Raw genomic sequence first — 18,056 nt, forward strand, 5'->3', positions numbered from 1 at the left:
GAAAGCAAGCGAAATAAATTCCGTGGATTCGATCTTTTTCAATGAAAATCATCACCGGGAAATCAACAGCCTAAAGTGATCTCTCTTCCCCCTCAAGTTTATCTAAGGGGTCTCTTTTTATAACAATGTTATTTTTAGTTTTTAATTTCATTGTAGTGTTAGAAGAGAGATGTAGAGGAAATGTATAACAAAAAACACGCAAAATGAAAACTAAAAATCAAAAAACATTTTAAGCAATTGTTTTCACCGTCAAGAGATGTAGATCTTGTTTCTTCTCCTCCCTTATACCACCATTCTTCATCCATTCTTTCCCCTCATACTTTGTAACGACCCGTCCCCAAAAATTACGGTTTTTTATAATTTTAAAATGTGAAATTACGAAAATACCCTTCAAGGCAAATACATTGACTTTTGTTGACCGCCTTGTCGTGTCACGTAAGATCCATTCCCTTAGAATATTCTTGTAGTACTCTTCGCTATGAACGCGTGGGCGTAAATGGAACGCAATTTGGAGTTATAGTGAATGAGTTATTAACGAACGAAGTCGAGGATAAAATGGTCAATTGATCATTTTCTGGAATGCTCCAGATTGTTAGAGCAAAATCTAGGAAGCCACGTGTGTGGCTGTGATGGAAAGGAAATGAGAGATACGGAAGGTGCGGCCCAATCAGAAGAGGGGGAAACGGAGATAACCAATGAGAATGAGGGAATAAGGGGAAATAAGGGAGAATGAGAAGGAGGGGATCGGACCTGGATCCCTCTTTACCCAGCCTTCGACCAAACTCAGACTCGAACTTCCCCGAGCCTTTTATGATGATATCCGTCATTTTTTCGGTGAATCATGACTCTCCAACACCTGCAAACATCATCATGCCTCTCCTCATTCGTTGATCACCCAAAAATTCGACGAGATTAGGCATGTTTCGTGGTGTACTGCGATGTCGGCACCGTGGTGTTCATAGTGCGAATCCGCCAATTTTTGAAACAAATTCCCTCGATCTCTACCACCATTAGACTCTCCTTGAACCCAGGAACAAACCCCAACCAACCATGGAGGCGACGGAGCATTGGAGAAGTCGAATCAAAGCCACCCATTTTTAGGGTTTTCGGCGGGTTCGAGACGAATTAGAGCTTTTCTAGCCAAATTAGTCTTAGTCACAGGTATGAAACTTGCTTCACTCATTGAGATCTTCATTCCTGTAAAATTTCAGAATTTTTGGAGTTGTTCGATTTTCTGGCGAGTCAGGGCAGCCGACTACCACGTGCGACGACACGTGGGGGAAAATCTGAGGTCCCTCCTTAGATTTTTCGACGTGCCGGATCTGAATTTACCGTCCATTTTCCCAAATTATAACGTTTTAGTATAGTTCTGCTAAATGATCCCTAATTGTGTTTAGACGCGTTGGCAGGAAGCGATGTCATCCTCGCTAGATCGAGCAGTTCTCGAGCAATAAAATCAATGAGCGAACCCCTTCCTAACTTATATGTTTTCATAAAATAGTAGCCTAGCATGCATTATGTATTTCATGATTTGAGTATGTTTTATATTATGCTTCACGAACTTCTATAATTACGGTTTACGAAATATTCATGATTTTATCGAAATTACGTTTACGAACAGTTATGAATTATTGGATTTGCATATATGGATTTCTATTGATCTCAAATATGACTTATATTATGGATTTACAAATATGATTTATTTTATGGATTTATGAAATGAGGTTTTGAGCTTTCGAGCTCCAGTGTTTGATACAAGATTTTGAGATATGTTTTTTGTACTTTCTTAGTGGGTTATCATACGACACATCCGTACACCACAGGTATAGATGTCTATGGCCATAGGACACAGATGATGGAGGAGTGAGATATGATATATTATATACCCCCAGCTTCACTGCCAAAAGTAGTGTTAGACAGCTTCACTAGCCACGGTTAGTGTCAGTGTGGATGTATGTTATTTTTATACAACTTCACCTTCGGGTGATAGACAGGTTATTCAGCTTCACCTTCGGGTGATGGAAAGGTACTGCCTTCGGGCGACTATTATACCCCTAGTTGAATACAACACATATACTATTTACGATGTTTCACATGTTTTTCATGGCATGCTAAGGTTTTTCATAAAACCTATATGTAGTATTATATATATGTTTTCAAAACAGGGGGTTAGTATGTTCTAAAATAAATTGGTTTTCGTACTATTTGTATTATTATAAATTATGGTCCACTCACCTTTTCTGTTTTTGCGCCCTCTCAGGAGTTAGGATCGAGACACATGATCCCGGCGTCAGGACTCTACAACATAGGTATTCTCGAGTCTTCTCAGTACATAGGTATCATTTCTTTGTTTGTATCTTTTCGTAGTAGTTGTATGCTTTGAAAACGTTTCTGCTTTGGTATAATAGTTCCAACTATATATCTTGTAGTTGTATGCAAGTTTAAATGGCTTCGTCACCCTCGGGTGTCGGCCATCACATACCTACCCTCATATGTGGAGATATCGTGGTTGGGGCGTGTCACACTTTCCCTAGGGGTGGTTCGGGTCGGGATCCTGAACCGAAACCCCTAACCCGAATCCCAAACCAAAACATTTCGGGATGGGATTTTACATCCCGAAACCGAACCGAAACTATTGGGATTCCCGAAAGTGTTTCGGGATTTTCGGGTCACTTCAGGATTGGGCCTTGAAGCCCAAAATGTTGGGCTTTTAAAACTTTTTACAATTTTAAGCTCTTGAACAAGTAAACCCACCCATTTTTCAGGAAAAAAAAAAGGGTTAACAATTGCAGGCAGCTTGTCTGTTTCAGTTTCACAATATCACAATTTCAGTTTCACATTACCATCTGTTTCAATTTACATACCAAGGAAGCAACAACTAACAAGTTAAGCTTAGGTTCACAATTGTCTACCAAACTCGTTAATTAAAAGTGCATGCAACCAAAATTAAATAAGTTAAGTTTTACAAACCAAACTTCCGAATGAATTTAGATTAAGTTACAAACCAAAAGCAAAACATAGTTTATAAGCAAGAAAGTGCATGCAACCAAAATGAAGCTTAAGTAAGTTCATTCCTTTTTGCCCCTTCAGCCTCTTCCCCTTGTTGATGAATCAACCAAACTCTTGATTTTTCCCTTCTCTGTAAAATACAATTCTAAAACCGCCGCCGCCACCTTGTGCCTATTTGGAAGCTTGTACTTTGGATTCAAGTCATGGATCCAATCTTTAAAGTCCTCTTGATCAACCACCCTAAAAGGCATCTCCGCTTTTATTATCCACTTCACACATTTCATATCAAGTCTTTTTTGATTGAAAGTGTGAGCAACAACTTGATCCCCCATCACCCCTTGTGACAACAATGGTTGTTTCGAATCCAGGGTCCTAGGTGTACTAGTAGATTGTGATTGGCTACCACTACCACTACCACTACCAGACCCGTCCATCCTGATAATGCACAATAATATATCACAACACACTTCAGCATATATATAATATTCATATAAGATTAAAGCAAGTTAATTGATCCATAAACTGATCCATTCCATAATATATCACACACATTCCATAAACTGATCCATAAACACATATAGTATATCAAAGTCAAACACATATTTATCTCAGAATATAATCAAGTTAATTGAATATAATCAGGTTAATTGAATATAATCAAGTTAATATAATCAAGTTAATTTTTGGTTCATCAGTTGAACCAATTTGCAATAACTCAACAAAATACGCAAATAGTTCAAAATTCGATATCTGAAATTGCTCCATTAAAGAGGCATTCCCTAATTCCGAATATGTTCACACTCCATTAAAGAGGCATTCGATATCCGAAAATGCTAAAGAACAAAACCCAGTGAAAATAAAAAACCCTAACCTGGATTTTAGGACTCAATTGGTTCCTTCTTGTCCTGCGTCTGCGTGAGTTGTGGAGGATGAAGAGCGGCGTGGATTCGACGGAGGAGTGAAGCGGCGGGAGCATTGGCGGCGGGACTCTGAGTGAGAGTGTGAGTCGGCGTGGATTCGACGGAGGCGTGGAGTGACGGGAGCACGGGCGGCGGGACTGTGAGTGAGACTGTGAGACTGTGAGAGAGAGAGAGAAGAAAACTGGTGGGATTCAAACGAAGAAGAAGACGAAGACGAACCTAGACTTCAGCCGGGAGAGCAAGTGCGAGAGGATAGAGTCTGGAGAGGACCACGACCGAGCGTGAGAGGACACTACGTCTGGAGAGGAAGGAGACAGCGAGAGGGTTCGCTCCGACCAACTGTGAGTCTGTGAGAGAGGGACTGTGAGCGAGAGCGGAGAGACCGAGAGACTGTGAACGAGAGCAAGAGTGAGTCTGAGAGAGAAAGAACACCCACCTAACAAATGACCTAACCTAACTCAATGGACGGTTGGATTTGATTTTAAAAAATCCAACGGTTCAAGTAATTTCTAATTAAAAATTAAAAATAAATATATATATATATAATAATCGGTTCGGTTCGGGACTACCGAAAGCTTTCAAAGTTGTGGTCGAATCCCAACCCGAAACTTTCGGGACGGGTTCGGTTTCGGGTACCGAAGGTTTCGGGAAATTCGGTTCGGGATATTTTCGGTCAAATTTCGGGACGGGATCGGGACGGTTCGGGATTTTCGAGAAAAAATTCCACCCCTAACTTTCCCTATATCTTGAGCACAATACGTGAAAACTATTTGGAGGTTTATATCCTTGGCTCAATACTTAAATTTACGTAAATGAAAACAGCCATTTCCAATGAATTGCAAAAGGATAAAGAAGAAAACTTTTTAAAAAGGGAAGAATTAGAACTTGACACTGAATGTCAATTCCTTGCCGCTTGTATTCCAAACCAATACATTACGAGAACATTGATATGTACGTGCCAATACCGGATTTATGTGACAAGTTTCAAATGTTATAATATGCTAAGACTAATTGGGCATTCCCGAAAGAGAATAGCTTTTAAGTGTGACTGTCACTCCGTTCATCACCGTCTAGTATTAGCAATTCACTCACATTAAATCACGTTTGATGATAAGGCTAATCCAATTGTACCCCATCCTAAAATATAAAAAAATACAAAACAAAGGCTTAATAAACTGCTTTAGAAGCAGCATAAACAGTGTAAAGAGGGTAAGAAGGGAGTGTCTCAGAGGAAGCAGAACCAATGTTAACAATTGCTCCCTTCTTCTTCCTCAGATCAATGGCAATATCCTTGTTGTGAATTTTTTCACCATATTTTACGTGTATTTCATTGGTGGTGGCTTCGAGCTTCAAAGGGTTTCAACCAACTAAAACTACATTAAGACCCTTTGAAGCCATTTCGAAGGCTAGGGATTTTTCAATCCCGTCAGTGGGCCCAGTGATGAGAGCCCATGAGCCATACTCCTTGAGATTCTTTAGGGGTCTGAGGAACAAGAGCCAGACCCATGTGAGAAAATTGATGAATGATTTGCAAAGAGAGATGAACCCTAGAGTGCTTACTGCCACTAGGAAAAATTGTTGGAATTCCATTGCCAGCAATTCCAGTAGAGAATTTGGTAGGGTTTCTGGTTTATAATAGGAGCAGTCAGCGAGAAGGAAAATTCATAAGAGGAAAAGGGAAAAGGAATAAAGTTAAGACATTCGATTTTTCATTCATACTCTCCCAAATGGTGAAAGTTTGTTCTTATACAACCCTAGGATGTTGGAAAATATTATTATTTAGATTTATTTTAATGTTTGGTATTTTGGGCTTAGCCCGTTAGCATTAGGGTTTCGTTTCCTTGCCTATTAGGGTTAGATTAGTTTTCTATGTATATGGTACTTTGTAATTCTATAGAATAACAAGTTATTCACAATGTAGTCTCTTAGGTTTTTTGTAGCCGTTCCGGCATTCTCGTTTGTTTAATAATATTTTTATTATTCTTGTAAGTCTTGTTCATTGCGCACTTTGATATTCAACTTGGTATCAGAGCAGGTTTGATCCTTCGGGATTTAATCTACTTCTGTTTGCTCGTATCAATTTGTTTGTTTTTGGATTTCGATATTAGTTGTTGGTAGTCTAAACTGCATTTGGAGCATCTGCACCCTTCACGTTCCTGCACTCATCGTTGCACTCTTGTGTTTTGCAGGTTCTTTGTGGAGAAGACTACAACAACAACAACAACAACAACAACAAAGCCTTTTCCCACTAAGTGGGGTCGGCTATATGAATCCTAGAACGCCATTGCGCTCGGTTTTGTGTCATGCCCTCCGTTAGATCCAAGTACTCTAAGTCTTTTCTTAGAGTCTCTTCCAAAGTTTTCCTAGGTCTTCCTCTACCCCTTCGGCCCTGAACCTCTGTCCCGTAGTCACATCTTCGAACCAGAGCGTCAGTCGGCCTTCTTTGCACATGTCCAAATCACCAGAGCCGATTTTCTCTCATCTTTCCTACAATTTCGGCTACTCCTACTTTACCTCGGATATCCTCATTCCCAATCTTATCCTTTCTCGTGTGCCCACACATCCCACGAAGCATCCTCATCTCCGCTACACCCATTTTGTGTACGTGTTGATGCTTCACCTCCCAACATTCTCTGCCATACAACATCGCTGGCCTTATTGCCGTCCTATAAAATTTTTCCTTGAGCTTCAGTGGCCTACGACGGTCACACAACACGCCGGATGCACTCTTTCCATCCAGCTCGTATTCTATGGCTGAGATCTCCATCTAATTCTCCGTTCTCTTGCAAGATAGATCCTAGGTAACGAAAACGGTCGCTTTTTGTGATCTTCGCTAGATTGCTCCGGTCATTAGTGTGGATAAATATATAAATGGATAGAGATAGGAAAGCAAACACAAGATGTACGTGGTTCACCCAGATTGGCTACGTCCACGGAATAGAAGAGTTCTCATTAATTGTGAAGAGTTTACACAAGTACATAGGTTCAAGCTCTCCTTTAGTGAGTAAGAGTGAATGATTTAGTACAAATGACATTAGGAAATATTGTGGGAGAATGATCTCGTAATCACGAAACTTCTAAGTATCGGAGTGTGGTGTCGTCTTGACTTGCCTTATCTGTCTCATAGGTAGATGTGGCATCTTCTCTGGAAGTACTCTTCCTCCATCCAGGGGTGGTATCTTTAACTGGTGGAGATGCACAAGGTAATGTATCAATTTCACTTGAAGCTTACTTGTAGTTTCAGGCTTGGTCAAGCGCGATACAAACCATGTAGTAGGAGTCCCCCAAGTCGCCGAGCTAGGGGGTCTGCTGAAAGAGGTGACAGACAAGGTAAGCAATCAGAGCTCCGACTGATTGTTCACCTTCTCCCCATCTTGCAGCAGCATGAAGGATAAAGAGAAGAAAAATGAGAAGAGATGATATGAGATACTTTTGCTTTTGAAGAAGTAACTTTCCACAGGCTTATTCTTGAACTGAGCTGGAGGGTTTTCTGGTTTCCTCCAGAGTATAAGGCCGACTGAAGAATTTGAGGGTCAAAACAAGTCCATCAAATCTAGAGTACGTTCCACCCTGCTGATATGGGATACTTTTGCTTTTGACAGAGTAATGGATGTATCGGCACGTGTGCTGTTACGTTTGTCTCCACATGCTTCCTTGTATCCTTCGCACTTGCCCTATCTGTTCCTCAAGCAGATGCGGAATCTTCCCTGGAAACATAAGATGATGAAGATGAGTACTCGAGAGCAATGCCAGGTAAGGGGTTCCAGGCAGTCAGTTCCTGGCTGGAAGCTTGATTCCAAGTGCTGACTGATTGCTCTCTTTCTCCTTGTCTTGCAGGTAAAAACAAGGCCAAAAGAAAAAACAGGGAAAAAGCATGATATGGGATACTCTTGCTTTTAACCCTGATGATATGAGATATTCTTGCTCTAGTATAGCTTGTTTGCAGAGGTATTATCGGGGGGAAAGAAAGCTGAATATTTCGAAAAGCTTTGTTGGGAGTGCCCTCTCAGATATGATGAAGGGTTGAGCATTTTTGCAGGTCTGCCTGTCCGTTGGGGATGAAGGTCGACATATATAGGAGTCTCCCTAACAACAAGTAGTAATGCTATTCCTTTACCCTGCTTGGTCATAGCACGGTAGTGGGAGCTGCCAGTTTCACATGTTTTAACTCTGTCAGAGCACTTTGAAAAAGTGGTCTGTGGTATCTGGCTCTCGAGATTCGGAGAACGATGCCTCTTCGATTTTTGAGAAAGCAATCATGCTGGGGGTCTGACTCTCGAGATTCGGAGAGCAGTGTCTCTTCGATTTTTGAGGAAGTAATCATGTTGGGAGTCTGGCTCTCGAGATTCGGAAGGCGGTGCCTCTTCGATTTTGGAGCAAGCAATCTTGTTGGGAGTGTTGTCTCGAATGTGAGTAAAGGTTGGACATGTTTGCTAGTCTACCTTGCCACGAAGCACAAAGGTTGACACACAGGGACTTTCCAATTATCCAGCAATGGTACTGTTCCTTTACCCTCTCTTCGATTTTGAGAAAGTAGTCATGTTGGGAGTCTGGCTCTCGAGATTCGGAGGATGGTGCCTCTTCGATTTTGGAGCAAGCAATCTTGTTGGGACTGTTTTCTCGAATGTGAGTAAAGGTTGGGCATGTTTGCTAGTCTACCTTGCCACGAAGCACAGAGGTTGACACACAGGGACTTTCCAATTATCCAGCAGTGGTACTGTTCCTTTACCCTTGTGGGTAATAATATGGTAGCTAGACCTTCAAAATTTATGTGTCTAAACTTTGTTAGTGCTGTTTCTTTGCTATTCTTTTACCTTTCTTGGTCAGAGCGATGTAGTGGGAGCTGCAAGCTTCACGTGCTCAACTTTGGCAGAGAACTTTGGCAAAGTGATCTGTGGTACCCATGAGTTATTGTTGAGTGTGGGAAGTGGGTGATTGAACAGTAAGATTCATGTGCTTTCTACTTCACCAGAAGTCTTCGACAGAATGCCCATAATTTCTGCAAAGCTGAGTGTGCGTGTGACAGGTGCTGACAAGGCTAGAAAAGTAGATGCCTCTTCGATTTCTGAGATCGGCCCTCGTGGTCTCTGAGCAGCCCAGCTTTTGAGAAAGCGAGCGCCTCTTCGATTGATTCGGAGAACGGTGCCTCACCGATTTTTTAGAAAGCAATCATGCTGGGGGTCTGGCTCTCGAGATTCGGGGAGCAGTGTCTCTTCGATTTTTGAGAAAGTAATCATGTTGGGAGAGTGGCTCTCGAGATTCGGAGGGCGGTGCCTCTTCGATTTTGGAGCAAGCAATCTTGTTGGGAGTGTTTTCTCGAATGTGAGTAAAGGTTGGGCATGTTTGCTAGTCTACCTTGCCACGAAGCACAGAGGTTGACACACAGGGACTTTCCAATTATCCAGCAATGGTACTGTTCCTTTACCCTCTCTTCGATTTTTAAGAAAGTAGTCATGTTGGGAGTCTGGCTCTTTAGATTCGGAGGACGGTGCCTCTTCGATTTTGGAGCAAGCAATCTTATTGGGAGTGTTTTCTCGAATGTGAGTAAAGGTTGGGCATGTTTGCTAGTCTACCTTGCCACGAAGCACAGAGGTTGACATACATGGACTTTCCAATTATCCAGCAGTGGTACTGTTCCTTTACCCTTGTGGGTAATAATATGGTAGCTAGACCTTCAAAATTTATGGGTCTAAACTTTGTTAGTGCTGTTTCTTTGCTATTCTTTTACCCTTCTTGGTCAGAGCGATGTAGTGGGAGCTGCAAGCTTCATGTGCTCAACTTTGGCAGAGAACTTTGGCAAAGTTATCTGTGGTACCCATGAGCTATTGTTGCGTGTGGGAAGTGGGTGATTGAACAGTAAGATTCATGTGTTTTCTACTTCCCCAGAAGTCTTTGACAGAATGCCCATAATTTCCGCAAAGCTGAGTTTGCGTGTGACAGGTGCTGACAAGGCTGGAAAAGTAGGTGCCTCTTCGATTTCTGAGATCGGCCCTCGTGGTCTCTAGGGAGCCCAGCTTTTGAGAAAGCGAGCGCCTCTTCGATTTCTGAGATCGGCCTTCGTGGTCTTTGAGCAGCCCAACTTTTGAGAAAGCAAACGGCTCTTCGATTTCTGAGATCAACCCTCGTGATCTCTAAGCAGCCCAACTTTTGAGAAAGCAAACGCCTCTTCGATTTCTGAGCAGGCGCCTCTTTGATTTCTGAAGCTCCGTCGAGTGCAGATTTTTATAGAGGCTGGCATTAAGTTCCAAAGCACACTTGAATCTCCACCAGTAGAAGCTTCATTCTTGCACTTCTAAGATCTTGATTTGTCCGACCTTTTCTCTCTTCAACACCTTTGAAAATGTCTGGCCCCTCCGACCGTCGTTTTGACTTGAACCTTGTTGAAGAGGCAGCCCCGCCTTCTCCAGACAACATATGGCGCCCATCCTTCGTCTCCCCAACTGGTCCTCTTACCGTTGGGGATTCCGTGATGAAGAATGATATGACCGCTGCGGTGGTGGCCAGGAACCTTCTCACTCCCAAAGATAACAGACTACTTTCCAAACGGTCTGATGAGTTAGCTGTTAAGGATTCGCTGGCTCTCAGTATTCAGTGTGCAGGTTCTGTGTCTAATATGGCCCAACGCCTATTTGCTCGAACCCGCCAAGTTGAATCATTGGCGGCTGAAGTGATGAGTCTCAAACAGGAGATTAGAGGGCTCAAGCATGAGAATAAACAGTTGCACCGGCTCGCACATGACTATGCTACAAACATGAAGAGGAAGCTTGACCAGATGAAGGAAACTGATGGTCAGGTTTTACTTGATCATCAGAGATTTGTGGGTTTGTTCCAAAGGCATTTATTGCCTTCGTCTTCTGGGGCTGTACCGCGTAATGAAGCTCCAAATGATCAACCTCTGATGCCTCCTCCTTCTAGGGTTCTGTCCAGTACTGAGGCTCCAAATGATCCCCCTCCGGTGCCTTCTCTTTCTGGGGCTCTACCGACTGCTGAGACTTCTCCTAAGCAACCTTTGTGAAGGCTCCCTCTTGTGTGTTTATTTTGACTCATGTATATGTACATATTTGTAGCTTATCGGGGATATCAATAAATAAGCTTTCCTTCATTTCAACGTATTGTGTTAAATACACCAAAGCCTTCTTCGCTAAGTTCTTTGAATTTTCTTTTGTTGAAGCTTGTATGTTGAAGCTTTCTGAGTGGAGCATGTAGGTTGGGGTAGTGTTCCCTTAATTTCCCGAGTGAGGAAAACTTCTTGGTTGGAGACTTGGAAAATCCAAGTCACTGAGTGGGATCGGCTATATGAATCTTAGAACGCCATTGTGCTCGATCCTGTGTCATGTCCTTCGTTAGATCCAAGTACTCTAAGTCTTTTCTTAGAGTCTTTTCCAAAGTTTTCCTAGGTCTTCCTCTACCCCTTCGGCCCTGAACCTCTGTCCCATAGTCGCATCTTCTAATCGGAGCGTCAGTAGGCCTTCTTTGCACATGTCCAAACCACCGTAACCGATTTTCTCTCATAGAAGACTGTAGAAAAAAAAAGAAAAAAAAAGAAAAACAAAACAGAAAAAGGAGGAGGAAAAAGAAAGAAACTTTGAAGAAGATCCCAAAGAAAAAAAAAGGAAAACCGAGACAGAAAAAGGAGGAGGAAACGGACAAAAGGGAAATAGAAGAAAATGCTTTGTTTTTTGAGGTTTTGACTTTGTGCCCACACGGGCAAGAAAGAAGTATTGATATTTGTATTAGTATTGGTATTCACATTGGTATTGGTATTGGCATCGTCATCGGCATCGGCATCGGCATTGGCATCGGGATCGGCATCGACATTGGCACTGGAATTTGAAGTCTTGCATCCACATCTACTTTGGCAAACTCATGTCGTGTACCGCCATGAGTTTGACGGGGGTGTTAGAAAATATTATTATTTAGATTTATTTTAATGTTTGGTATTTTGGGCTTAGCCTGTTAGTATTAGGATTTCGTTTCTTTGCCTATTAGGGTTAGGTTAGTTTTCTATATATATGATACTTTGTAACTCTATAGAATAACAAGTTATTCACAATGTAGTCTCTTAGGTTTTTTGTAGCCGTTCTGACATTCTCGTTTGTTTAATAATATTTCTATTATTCTTGTTAGTCTTATTCGTTGCGCACTTTGATATTCAACATAGGAGTGCCCACAATTGGAGAAATTTTTAGTTGTGATAGGAATACAAGTGGTACACCATGTGTTTTAATATGAATACTAGGAAATTTTATTTTTTAAGTTATTAACTTTTTAACACACATATCTCACCATTTGTTTAGTGACACGTTGTATATTATCCCGTGTGCCGGTAAATATCTCCCACAATTGGATCACATCACAGCTTCCCATACCGTTGGATTGGATGAAACCAACTCTTCCAAAAGAAAAAGACAAAATACCATAAGGGCTAAACACCTAACTACCATATGGTCCAATGTCCTAACAGTTTATCAGTAGAAGGCGTAAAGCGGGCAAGAACAATTCAAGACGACATTTCTAAAATGGTGCAGACCAGTAGCAAACTCTAGTTGCCAGTGCAACTAGCAATGTGTGTCAAATGCCACGAAGGTAATATGATTTTTTTCAAAAGGTTCCTTAGTAAAATATTGGCTTAATTACAAGTACACTTTATTAAACTCAATTGTTTTTTCATTTTGTCTCATAAAATTTAAAATGTGTCACTTAACTTTCCAAAAGTTCATTTTTTGTTGCAACTTACCCCCTTCATCAACTCCGATAACTAATACATTAAAAAGTCTGGCAAAGTGAGAAAACAATTGAGTTGTATGGGGTGTAGCTGTAATTAAGCTTAAACCATTACACTTGGTAATTGTAAGTAAACATACTAGATGCTACTAAAGTAGGTGACTATTACATCAATTGTACAATGATTTAAGAATATTTTTCTAATTATTATGAGACATTTTAAATTTGATTCTCATGAATGACGAGTTTGGTTTGCTAGTTTATTACGAAGATGTATAAATCTTCTCTCTTAATATAGAAAATAAAAGAATAAAAACATATTTTCTCGAATTAATGAACATTACATCATATCACATCTCATCACATGTTTTGTTTTATGAAAGCACATCACGTGTTATATATAACCGATTGGTGCCAACCAAATTAAAAAACGCGACAACGCTCCCATAACTCACAATAATTTTCCTATTCATACAAGTCCATTGTGAATTTGCTTCTTATTATATTATTACTTAATTACTGCAAGCCAAATACACATCAAATTAACAAACCTCACAATCTTAACCAAAACAAAGAACGTACACAATGGAGTTTCATCATGTTCGTGTTGTTTGTTGCATCCTTTTCAATTGGCCAATCTTTCGCAACCGAAGGGTGTACCAAAAACACACAGCAGTCACAAACGCATCGGGCAATGTATGTACTATGAGCCACTGCACAGAGTGCCCCCAGTAGGGCGAACAATGGTGCTCATAGCCAATCCATCGCATGCTTGCCTTGCCGTACGTCTCTGGTGATGGGAAGAAGAAGGGAGTTGCCTTTACCATTGTCAGCTTTGTTGCCACGAACATAGGAATCTGGCACTGAATGTCAATTCCCTGCTGCTTGTATTCCAAACTAATGCTTCTTGACAACATTGAAAGGTACCTATATAACATGACGCATACATTCTTAATCATATAAGCAGTTTAATATACGAGAAAATGTTCATTTCAAAAGATAACCAGTTATACTTAAGATCTTCTCAATTCGAAAGTTTGTAAAATTAACTGGGCTTAATTTTCAAGAGGGTCAAGACATATTTGCACAGACATACTAATCGTCTAACCACGAGATATGAAAATATGAAACAAAGTTTGGTAAGAACCGATATACACCCAAATCCTAATCCCGTTTTCACAACTTAAATTAATTTGAAGCAGAATGTTGATTGAAAAAAAAAAAAAAAATTAAGCATGAAATGAACTCACGATTTGGAAGAAGCATAATTAGTGAATAGAGGAAAAGAAGGGACCGCATGAGAGGCAGAGCCAAGATTGACAATTGCTCCTTTCTTCTTCTTGAGCATACCTGGAAGCACTGCCCTAGTGATCCACGTCGCAGCCTCCATGTTCACCTTTATGCTCTCCATCAACTCCAAATCATCCACCTCATGGAGGAACTTACCAAATCTGTAAGCCACTCCTGCGTTATTTACCAAAATACCGACATCGAGCCCTTTTATCTCTTCCTCTATGGCATCAGCTATTTCCTCCCCACTAAATTTGGACACGTCCATAACAATGTTCTTAACATCAATTTGTCCACCATATTTTTCACGTAATTCGTTGGAGGTAGCGTCAAGCTTTGAAGTGTTTCGATCAAGCAAGACTAGGTTAAGACCCTTTGAAGCCATTTCGAAGGCAAGGGCTCTCCCGATACCATCAGCAGAGCCCGTAACGAGAGCCCAGGAGCCATACTCCTTGAGATTCTTTGGGGGTCTCAAGAACATGACCCATACCCACCTGAGAAAATTGAAGGAGGATTTGCAAAGAGAGATGAATCCGAAAGTGCTTGCTGCCGCTATGAAAAGCTCATGCAGTTCCATTGTAGGTACTGAATCCACTGATCAGTTTCTCTTTTAAGATGAAGGACTTTGTTTTGTAAAGCGACTGCGGGACAAGTTTGAGTCGCTGAAAAATGAAGAAATTTTTAGTTGTGACGAGAATACGAATGGTATATCACTTATTTTTATATAAGTGATCAGAAATTTTATTTTTTAAGTTATTAACTTTTTAACATACATATCATACCATTTATATAACGATACGTGGTGTATCATCCCTTCTGACAATCACAATGAAAAATCTCTCAAAAAAAGGGACCGTGCTATTAAATATGATATTCAGAAGAGATGTTGGATGTTGCAACTTTAAGACCATTGACTAATAACCTAAAATTTCCTCTTTTCCGTCGGCCCCTTTTTTAACATACATATCCTACCATTTATATAACGATACGTGTTGTATCATTCCGTGTGATAATCACACTGAAAAATCTCTCAAAAAAAAGGACCGTGCTATTAAATATGATATTCAGAAGAGTTGTTGGATGTTGCAACTTTAAGACCATTGACTAATAACCTAAAATTTCCTCTTTTCCGTCGCGCCTGAGAAAATTGAAGGAGGATTTGCAAAGAGAGATGAATCCTAAAGTGCTTGCTGCCGCTATGAAAAGCTCATGCAGTTCCATTGTAGGTACTGAATCCACTGATCAGTTTCTCTTTTAAAATGAAGGACTTTGTTTTGTAAAGCGACTGCGGGACAAGTTTGAGTCGCTGAAAAATGAAGAAATTTTTAGTTGTGACGAGAATACGGATGGTATATCACTTATTTTTATATAAGTGATCAGAAATTTTATTTTTTAAGTTATTAACTTTTTAAGATACATATCCTACCATTTATATAACGATACGTGGTGTATCATCCCGTGTGACAATCACACTGAAAAATCTCTCAAAAAAAGGGACCGTGCTATTAAATATGATATTCAGAACAGATGTTGGATGTTGCAACTTTAAGACCATTGACTAATAACCTTAAATTTCCTCTTTTCCGTCGCGCCCCCCTCCTTTTTAACATACATATCCTACCATTTATATAACGATACGTGATGTATTATTCCGTGTGATAATCACACTAAAAAAATCTCTCAAAAAAAGGGACCGTGCTATTAAATATGATATTCAGAAGAGATGTTGGATGTTGCAACTTTAAGACCATTGACTAATAACCTAAAATTTCCTCTTTTCCGTCGCCCCCCCCCCCTCCCCAAATGACTCAAAATTAATCTAAAACTTAATACCAGCTCAGTTTTAGGCCACAAAACAAAATGAGCACCACCAACTGAGACTGAAACCGGGGATGTGAAGCCCAGTTCCCTTTTCCTACTCGCCTACGCGTTGCGCGCTAGGATTTTCTATAACCTAAAATTTCCTCTTTTCCGTCGCCCCCCCCCCCCCCAAATGACTCAAAATTAATCTAAAACTTAATACCAACTCAGTTTTAGGCCACAAAACAAAATGAGCACCACCAACTGAGACTGAAACCGGGGTTGTGAAGCCCAGTTCCCTTTCCCTACTCGCCTACGCGCTGCGCGCTAGGATTTTTCAGAAACCAACAGGCCCACGTGGGGGTGTTCCCCCACCTGTCAGAAAGCCATGGTCTCACATGCTGTGCCTTTTTCTAGCTTTTTGTAAAATCATAATCACCTGCAGAGAACCATGATCTCAAAGTAATCCCAACGGTTACATTTTATAATCCAACGGTCTATGTTCAAAATTTTTTTTTAGTTTTATATTTATGTATTTATTGAATTCAACGGCTTAGATCGAATATAATCAAATCTAACGGTAAAAAAAAGATCTAACGGTCCAAATTTAAATCAAACAGCTATAATAATTTAAAATTTTTATTTAACTTAAAATTCAACTAAGTCAAGATGATGGATATCATTATTAAGTTTATGTAATCTATGAGTTTTCGATTGTATTAAGTTTATGTGGTTTATTAATTGTCTTTTTTTTTTAAGTTTATGTGACTTATTAAATGTCGTTGGTATTAAGTTTATATGGTTTATCATGATTTTCATGTATTAATTTAGTGATTTTTCAAAATTTATCAGAATTTAAATATTTTTAGGTTAAAATATTCATAAAATTAATTTAGGATAATCTACATAATTTTTTTTTAATTGCCTTAATTCATTATTTGATAATATGGGGCTAAAATTTTAGGCCAAAAAGGTTGGAGTAGAAAAGCTGTTTCTGGCTAAAACCTAAATTTTCTGGGCTAAATATTTTTAGGTTTTAGGTCACCATTGGAGATGGTCTAATGGGTGACAACCATACTTGACTCGACTATAGGCGGAAGCATGGTCCACCATCAATAATATTGATGTTGTTTCAATTTAATCACCTAACATTAGTTGGTGGATATTACTGCAAGGATGAGGATCCTCTCCGAAGCCTTAAAATCTGAGTTTGCTGAGCATGCGATCTTGACTGTTGAAATTTAATCCAACGGTTACAAACAGAGGGACCCTCTAAAAGTTATAATAAAAAAAATTATACATTTTTTGCAATACAATCTCACAAATTTTTAAATCATATTTACAAAATAAATTATGTGTCATCAATAAAAAAACGTTAATCAATAGTTAAGTAATTACCCAATCATCAACAACCACATCATTTAGTTTACAAAATTTAGTTTAAAATTTTAGTTTCCCTAGCATTACCCATTGCAAAATCATATTGGTAACTGTTTGGGCCCAAAATAACAGTTTGGGCCGAGGGAGGAATCACTTTCGGCCCGGGAAAACGTACGGCGAGAGGGTCATGGGGCGTTCAGCTCATGGGCTTCTAGGCCTAGGTCGGTTAAATCAGAGTGCAAGTCGAGTCCTAATACAATAGGGACCCTCGACGAGATCAGTAAAACTAGAAGGCGAATCCGGCTCAGTTAAGGACTAGATTCGTAGTCCTAGCAGAGATAGGACTGATCGAGGTAATGTTAATCCGGAGAGGGAAACCTAGTTCGAATAGGATTGGAACTCGGGCTCGGTGTTCTGCTACTATAAATACAAGACATTCAGCAATGAAAAAGCCCCTGCAAATCAACACAAAAATTGCCCTGCGCAAACTCTCACAACTTGAGATCTTTTTCTTTTCCTTTTTCGCTGACACATCTTCCGTTGGCATCAACAGCACTGTGGAAGCAACCGGTGATATCTTAAGTCAGCATAGATAGCTCTGTCACCGTAGAGTCGGTCGGTCTCGCAGTATCTTCCGTTGGCATCAACAGCACTGCGGCGAGAACGGTCGATTGCCTATCCAAGTCTCGGTCGAGAAGGGTTTTCGAATCCTTGTTGGTCGAGGTCATCTCATTAGCCTTCTCGGCGAGGTGAGGTGTTACAGTTATTACATTCGGCACATTGTAAGCCGAATTCGGTTCGTGAACTTTGTAAGAAATAGCAGCCTTGTCTTCAGGCTCGAGAACCCAAGAGGCTGAGACGCGTTCCTTTCTCGGCCGCAATCGCAAGACGCAGAAGTCAGTAGCGCGACCCAACGCAGCATCATCAAATTTA

General features: G+C 40.4%; 1 protein-coding gene across 1 annotated transcript; it reads right to left on the minus strand.

Annotated features, from left to right (window-relative positions):
• Nucleotides 1-12,955: 12,955 nt before the first annotated feature.
• LOC126595507 (very-long-chain 3-oxoacyl-CoA reductase 1-like) lies at nt 12,956-14,592 on the minus strand. Its single transcript, XM_050261779.1, has 2 exons — nt 13,904-14,592; nt 12,956-13,580 (listed from the first exon to the last, which is right to left on the minus strand). The coding sequence occupies exons 1-2, from the start codon at nt 14,518-14,520 to the stop codon at nt 13,250-13,252; spliced, it is 948 nt and encodes a 315-aa protein (XP_050117736.1). The 5' UTR covers nt 14,521-14,592; the 3' UTR covers nt 12,956-13,249.
• Between the last annotated feature and the right edge of the window lie 3,464 nt (nt 14,593-18,056).

This window comes from Malus sylvestris, chromosome 13 (genome assembly GCF_916048215.2).
Source record: "Malus sylvestris chromosome 13, drMalSylv7.2, whole genome shotgun sequence".
Classification (NCBI taxonomy): Eukaryota; Viridiplantae; Streptophyta; class Magnoliopsida; order Rosales; family Rosaceae; genus Malus; species Malus sylvestris.